This window comes from Giardia intestinalis, chromosome 3 (assembly GCF_000002435.2).
Source record: "Giardia intestinalis strain WB C6 chromosome 3, whole genome shotgun sequence".
Lineage (NCBI taxonomy): Eukaryota > Fornicata > Diplomonadida > Hexamitidae > Giardia > Giardia duodenalis.
In genome coordinates, this window is record NC_051858.1 from 177,714 (window position 1) to 185,799 (window position 8,086).

At 47.6% G+C, this 8,086-nt stretch overlaps 2 protein-coding genes across 2 annotated transcripts; both read right to left on the reverse strand.

Annotated features, from left to right (window-relative positions):
• Positions 1–22: 22 nt before the first annotated feature.
• GL50803_0093002 (uncharacterized protein) lies at positions 23–7,315 on the reverse strand (the record flags this gene model as incomplete). Its single annotated transcript, XM_001706887.1, has 1 exon — positions 23–7,315. The coding sequence occupies one exon, from the start codon at positions 7,313–7,315 to the stop codon at positions 23–25; it is 7,293 nt and encodes a 2,430-aa protein (XP_001706939.1).
• A 68-nt stretch (positions 7,316–7,383) lies between these two features.
• Positions 7,384–8,085, reverse strand: GL50803_0028699 (uncharacterized protein; the record flags this gene model as incomplete). Its single annotated transcript, XM_001706886.1, has 1 exon — positions 7,384–8,085. The coding sequence occupies one exon, from the start codon at positions 8,083–8,085 to the stop codon at positions 7,384–7,386; it is 702 nt and encodes a 233-aa protein (XP_001706938.1).
• Position 8,086: the final 1 nt, after the last annotated feature.

Sequence of the window (8,086 nt, forward strand, 5' to 3'; positions counted from 1 at the left end):
CAGATGCTACCTGTGGAATCAATTATACGTGACACTTCAGTATCGAGCGAATTATCTTTACCAGGTTTCCAGTTGCTTGGCTATCAGATTCAGTTACTGTAAGCATAATGTGTTCAAGCTTGTTACTCATGTCAACATACCCAACATTAGGGCGAGACACAACGTCCCCACTATATGCTTTATCAATGATTAATTGGTACTCCGGTTGAAGTAACACAAGAAGGATGTATTCAATACGCTCTATGCACTGAAGACAATTATTTTCATCCAGGGTGTCATTACTACTAAAGCTCGTAAGCGCAAACAAAATGCCATCGAAAAGAGGAATTACAGAGCTACCAATGTCACGAGTAACTGTTAGAAGCTGGGAAGTGACAGCGCCTCCCACACCCACAGTTGCTCCGGTAACGCCAGAAAGAGAGTAAATTATATACTCAAGCAAGCAACTGACGGCAGAAGAGATAGGAGGGATGAAGGCCGCGGTAGGTAAAGGATAGTAGGATATCCCCTGCTGCATTGAGGATTGAATTGGGGGAACGGTCTGGCCGAGTATGTCCGAAGTCACGCAAAGAAAATTGCAAAGGCTCCTCACAATTTCGTTACTGTGGACACCATCAGCGAAGACAATGGCTAAGCACTTGTCCACCTCTCCTAACACCAGAGTCAGTATGAGTGGCAATGGGCTTTCTCTGCAAAACTTTATTCCAGGTTGGACTGAGGCCTTCAGAGACATTAGTATGTGAATATTGGAAATGATATTGGGGACAATAGCCGTGTAGAAGTGAGAGGGGACAAGGCTCTTGGTGTTTTTCTGGGTGAGACCGCTTTTCTGATGTCTATCAGGAGTAACAGACACAATAGTGGCAAGCATCGACAAAAACGCATAGCCCACGGAATGGATACGAAACAGAAAGCTGGACATAAGGGCATTGTATTGGCTGGTTGTGATAATCTCGCCAACGGCGCTCTTGCCAGCGGCCAGTTCATAGATCTCCTCGAGTGAATTTGTACCATCTACAAAGAAACTACGAAATGTCTGATCGATTGAATCTGTCCCATCAGCCATTCTCTCTCTTAAAGTATTGAAGGAAAGAAGCTTAAGCAGCTCATTCCAACCAGATCCTTCCTCAACTAGACGGCCCACATAGGACTCAATAAGCAATTGGTCTCTACACCAATTCGCAAGCCTGGCAACCAGAAGTAATAGCCCGCGAACAAACAGAGTGCCGGCTGGGGTGATGTTGTAAGGCAAGATACCTGCAGCCATTCCTGTTGATATGTGATCGGGCGCATTCGTCTGCTGGAAAGCTCCAGCAAGTTCTGGCACATCTGCTAGTGATCCTAGTTTATCCACTGTTGCTGTTCCCAGTGGAGCCACTGCCAATGCTTTGAAGTGAGACTTAGCGGTATCAATCCTGCGGCTCATGGCCACAGATTGCGTTACGAGCGATGTAGTTTTGAGAGGCGCAACTAAACTAAACAGCGTTCGCCCAATTCCTAATACTGTTTCAAACAGGTCTGTCATTGTCCCCTGATTAACAAGTCTGTGCAAGAATTCGGTGAACAGAGTAGATACCTCTTCTGTGACAGACGAAAATGCAAGCAAAATGTCAATCAGCTCAATGGTGCTTTGAATCATTGTAAGCGCAGCATGCCCTGTATATTCTTTGATCTCTGGGCTTAGGACTTTGCTGCTGCATGTTCCAACGGTAGACATTGCAATTCTGAAGGCGTCTGAAAAGTAGGACTGAACATTCAACTCTGAAGACAGCTTTTCAAGAAAACTGATCATGAAGGCTCCACGCTCTGATGCAACGTTTGCAATGTGACAAATGGTTTGCATTACACTTGCCGTCGCACTGAAAGCATGCTGCAATGAACACTCGTTATGATCGGGGACGATGTTGGCCAGAACACGGACCGAAAGCTTTAGCCAATTGAAGCAGGATGCACTCAAGAAAAATATATCGCCGGAATCAGCGCTGCATATCTGCTGCTTGATAAGAACAGCTGCTTGCTGGATTGCAAATAGCATCTCGTCGAGAATTTCCGGGACTATATTTGTGAGGATACGATCTTTAACGTAGACATAGCAATTCAAGGGCACGATAGACGAGACTAGATATGTGTTCATGAGAGCAGACAAGGGAATGACTTTACCACAGTTGGAGAGGAGGCCTGCTCGAATGGAGTCACAGATAGTCCTGTAGGCTCCTGACTGAAGATTGTTAAGAGCACGGAGAAAGGCAGTGAATCCTTCCATTAAACAGGCGTTGTTGTTGATGAGAACTGAGTCACGCATTACCTTTTCCCTTTGATCCTGAGTAAGTGGCGATAAAATAAGCTGAGTCCGAAGCTTTGTTTGACTTACGAGTGGAGCGTATCGCAGCCCTTGGCCTGTCAAATTGGAAACCGCTGGTAAAATGGCGTGTTGAGACACGTCAGAAAGCTCTGGCTTAGGCGTGTCGGAGAGTATTTGCATACACTCGATGATGATTTCGTAGAGATTAAGATAGTCTGTGCCTGTGTTTGCTGAGAAGGCTTCAGCAGCTGCCATTGTAATTACTTGAATTGCGTCGTGTGAGAACGAATCGAATTTGGCAGGAGTCCTTGGTGGGCGCATTTTCTCCCTATCTGCTGGAGGAAGCGTTTCAAGAAGTCTATCTAGGCTATCCTCATTACATTGTGGATAACAGAGGGTGCCAATTACAAGCCCAAAAAGGCCACTGATAAGTTCAGAAACCGTTATGTCACGTACAAGATTGCTAGAGTTAAAGATAATATGAAGGTATATCGTCATCAATCGCAGGCATGAAGCAGTGGCAAACAGCACAGCAGTAGTTTTGTTCATAAGCTGCAAGTCTGTCTCGTCTCTCACAGGGTCCCCCATAGCCCCGTTATTCAAAGCCGCGTCTTGAAGCCGTCGTGCTCGCCTTGCGATCAAGCCTGTCTTTATGAACAGATCAGTGAAGAATTCGCCTCCGAGATCAGTAAGGACGTGCATTGCATCTTGTGACTGTGGTGCTTGGGGCCCTACAAAGGTGTATTCCAGAAATTGTGAGAGAAGATTGTAACCATGCTCAGCAACCCCTGGGTAAAGCCAAAGGCTATCATCATTGCGCTTCAGGAGGGTTTGAAGGGCATGATATAAAGATGTTGTGCGGTCCAATCTGAGCATGCTTCGGTGCTCTACGACGCGACGGGACTCCTCACCCAGAAAGAACAGCTTAAGAAGCCGGGGCGATGGCGTCCAAAGAATCCTGCTTGAAAGCAAGCTAGTTTCCGATGGTAGCTCGCATGACACAGCCACCAGGAGAGCCTCAGCACAAGTTGGGCTGTGTAGGAAGCTATGTCGAGCACGAATAAGCATCTCCCTAAATGAGCATGACCCTTCTATTTCACGCGCAAGTGCATCCGAGCCCATAGACTTGCGCAGCTCCAAGAGAAGCACTTTCGCTGCGTTGTGGAGGCTGCTCGTACAGAAGTGGTCCAGAAGACAGAAAAGCAGTAGAATGAATGATGATGTCCCCATTCTAACTGAGACTTGCTCTCTGTAGACAGTGACTCGGTTAGCCGTAGCATACTTTCCAGTGGTATCCTGAGCAGCGTAACGACCTGGTAGATCCCCGTCATATGGACATGTGGCTCGAGAGTTTATCAAAAGGTTTATCGCGTTGGTGACGTTAGGAATAAGGAACGTCGGATGCCTTGCTAAAACAAGAAGTCGTGCAATGAAGAGAAGGCTGCTGATCACAGACTGCTCTGATGACTCTGGGGGTGTCTGAATAAGGGGCTGAGTATTCACCAGAGTATAGATGTGCTGTGAATGCAGCGCAGCAATCGCAGAGTTGGAGACAAACATTGCTGTGGTAGAGAGAAATTCGTGATCGGAGAGGAGAATATCCATCATTGATTCAGCGAGAATTGAAAAGTGATCAAGAATGAGAACTTCTGAAATCCCTATGAGAAGATCCTCGTCGGTAGATGTCAAGGATGAACGCAGACAGATATTAAAGAGCTTAAGGATGCTATCAAAGAGGTGCAGGAGACTACTATGCTTGTTCAGGGTGCGAAGTACCGCAAGAAGATTGGTAGACTCGTTATAATTCCGATCGCTCGAGGATAAGTCGCTTAGAACTATCAGTGATATCTCCCTGGCGACTGTGCAAACAGAACGATGCATGTACTCAACTCGGACCTTTGCATGGATGCACAGGGACGACGACAAGTATGACTGAAGAAGATCAATCAGTGCAGATTTCCCCCCGATAAAAGATGAATATATGATAGAAGTTATCATGTCTTCCAGCGCATGCAGTGGGGTCGCCAACTCCACACTACTAAAACCACCTGCTTCATAGAGGGGTCCTGTTTGGAACGTTATTTCTGTTAAAGAACTACATATGGTAGCTATGTCTGGTGTGAGGGGGGTGCTAGCCAAGCCTCTAAGAAATATAATAGACTCCGTGGAGTTGGCGCTGGCCAGAAGAGAGAGTGCCGCCTCCAAGAGTCGTAAATATCGCAGGTTTGTTTGAGCTTCCAAAATGTTATTGTATTTGGGATGTCTGGTAGCAGGGTCGATCGTTATGGTGAGAGTCACGGCCAAGCGCAAAAGGACGGAGAAAGCAATCTGAGATACAATCTCTGGATTTATGTCGTAAAGAGCCAGGGTTCGAACGGATTGTTCCAAGATAAGAAGATCGAAATCGGAGGTGCTCGTCAATGGTGTAAGGTTCGTAGTCAGAGTCTTGAGAAGCTGGTTTCTCGTTGTCTTTAATGTTTGAGGAACATAGTCAGACTCGTTCTCAAAAGAGATGACGTCCCTTGCAGTCAGAATTGCAGTAACATCATCAGGTCTTACAAGACCTGGAGCCGATCCTCCTCGGCCCTCGTAGTTCACGTGCACGCCAGACACGCTGATATGCTGGATCCCAAAAGCAGTCTCCCTAACCATTTCTACTGGCGCATGTTTAGCATTAGACCTCGGAGCAGGTGAGAATTCATCTTTTATAAACAGGTCTGCACCACCGATTGTGATGATAAGCTTATTGATAAGGTAAATGCTGAATGGTGCAGCGTAAGAGGTCACAGCATTGTATATCTTACTATTTAATTTGGTAGACACCATGCTAATATCAAATCCGCCGTACCCTACAGTTTCCTGGCCATATGCGCCAATGTGAGCAGCCTTCTGCGAGTTAACAAGATCAGCCAATGGTTTGGTGAGGGTTGTGTCTGCTGTATTTCTTAACAGCGTCTTCATGCAATTAACTCCGTAAGCAGGACAGTGAGCAAGACCCTGGGTAATAGAGATAGCCCCTAGGATTTGGCCAGGAGTGTCCAGCTCTGAAAAAATCCATCCCAGTATAAGGGAGACGATATTATCGCTATTGAGACCTCGAAATGCGTGATCTCCGCCAACGGCAAGCATGCATCCGACGCAGGCCATAAGTCGAGAGCAATACATGTGCATGTTTGGGAGCTCAACAGCTCCAAGTGTCATCCCCAAATGCCCAGCACTGTGAGCGCCTCCCCCAAGCATTGGCTCTAGGCTTCCTGCAGCAGTGGCAAAGTTGTGCCTATCGTAGCGACTTATTCCAACGTTAGCGATACTTTTCCGTTGACCGTGGGAGCTCTGAAGTGCATCAATCTCAGACCGCTCGTAATCCAGGCACTTATCCATCAAAAAGCCTACAAGTTCATAGTACGTCCGTGCCTCCTCGAATCTGCACTGCTTAACGATAGGATCCATCCAGCTGAATGTTGTTCCGAAAAGAGCCCCCAGCGTGTTATACAAAGATGGCAAAATCGCCAGAAAATCGTCATGAACAAGTGTGCACAAACCGTCGGTAACCTTGCCTAGGCTCACAGTTATAGGTGGAACAAAGCGGAGAGTTCGATCTGTCTCTAGATAAAGAGAAACACCGGCCATTGCCAGACGCAGGACCACATCTGTGAATTCCGTCAAGGAGATCTGATCCAGTAGGTAATCCCTATATTCCGCTTCGTTGGAGGCATTTATGCCGGTCATTGGGTTGTTATTACCAGGGTCATCCATATGTTTCACGTGGTAACAGATCCTCGCAAAGTTAATAAATACCCCAAAAGATGGCGCTGGAAACTCTGCAATGTGAAGAATAGGCTTTACGGATGTATAGTCCAACAGGGAGCTTATAACGTTGTCATCCATCAAATGGCGGGAGAGGTACGTTCTAACGAGGCTCAGCTTTTCCTCAAATTCAATTACTGAAGGGTATTCTTTAGCGCCCGGCTGACGATGAACGGGCTGGGCAATACTGGTGGCCACGCGGCCAAAGGCAGTCTGCTTCTCCTGTTCTGCAAAGAGCTGGTTTCTGCTCAAAGACCCTAACTTCATAGTCTCTTTCCGTGCACGTAGCGCAGGATCAAGTTCTTGCTGGCACAGTTCGGTAAATGTAAGTTGAACTATCTCTGCAAGACTCTCCTGCGAATATGACGGCTTGAACGTAGAGAACACACAATACAGCCAGAAGAATGCAGTACGTGCAGCGCTGCTCGTGGCGGCAGTGGACATAATGGGAATCAGGTCACAAGCATAGAGGTTCCGAGCACTCTGTACAGCTTGGTCAGGCCCGGGTAGCTCAGCACAGTTAACGTAGGCCGAGACATACGTCACAGAAAGGATATGCGTAGCCATCGTAACGTTGCTCATCACTCTCTGAAGGACTACCGGAAGTGCATAGAAGCATTTGTGTAGCTGCTCTAGGACGGCCTCACTAGTCTGAGCAAGACGGCAGCACATTGCCACGAATTGCGCAGACGGTCTTTTGGCCGTGGACAAGCAATACAGAACGATTGATGCGTGCCTCAGATCTTCGGCTACTAGCTGGGCAGTCAGAAGTTGTACTGGGGAAGGTTGGGCAAGGACAGCTGGTGTAAGGACTGTACCCTGTCCCGTTACTAGACTGGTAACAGAATCGACTAGCCGAGTGGGAAGGTTGCTTTGCCAGATCTCTGTCAAACAGGTAGCTAAGTGGGTGTTGGAAGGAGATCCTTGAAGAGCATGGCAGAGAGATATAAGGGCTCTATATGCATGGGCACGTAGTGAGAATTTTGCTGCTACAGAAATGGCTTCGTCTGAAAGGCCGGCCTCTCTCCCCTGTTCCTTTACTTCGTCAGATATTTGTGGAGAAAGGCCGAGATCGATGTGTCCCAGAAGCGTCTGCGGCAACCTCTGCAGTGAGGGTACGTGGGCCTCGATGTCCTCTGGGTCCAGCTCTCTAATACTCTTGAATAGTGCACAGCATTCTGAGTAATACACTAGATCTCCGTCCATTTCTACTCAGCGCAATCGGGGGAGAGACGGAAGAGGCCTAAGGTCTCGAATTTTTAATTTACACCAAATTACTGAACCAGGTCCGTTGTCTTGATGGTGATGATATCTGGATAGCTCCTGATCAAGTCCTCGATCCCTTCCTGAGAAATGCGCGCAGCAGGCGGCTGACCACTCTGTTGTGGTGGCTCCGGAGGCATGCTGAGACGTTGCTGGCGTCTTATCTGCTGCTCCATGGTAAGAGGCTTCAAGGCCGGTGGGAAGATAAGCGCCGCAATTGGGCGGTAAATGCGACTAAGAAGAACCTGCACCACGGTCGTTGAGACGTTTCCGGGCTTGTAGGATGCCCCACTGAAAATATTGAGAGCCCTGGCAACGATAGAATCGGGTATGTTGACACGGCAAAGAATGCTGTTTTCTCTGAAGATGCTGAAGAAAAGTCGCACTGCAAAGCTGGGGATAAATGCGAGCCATTTTGCATGAGAGGGCTGCTCTACGGGTTTGAGTAGAAGATCAAAGAGCTCATTTTCCTGGGCTATATAGTAGGTGTTCAGGACTCTATGACGGTACGTGCCTCGCTCCTCCTTGTTCATATCCTTCTTTATCTGCTCAAGTTTCTCCTGGTGAGCGGATACTTCCGTTTTATGTGTATGCCGTGTATAGGCCATGGCCAACTCTATAACAAAGACAAGCGGGCCGATGAACATGATGTTTTGCTTATGCTCCTTTGTCTGCATAGACCACCAAGCCTGTATGGAACCCACGATCCCCATT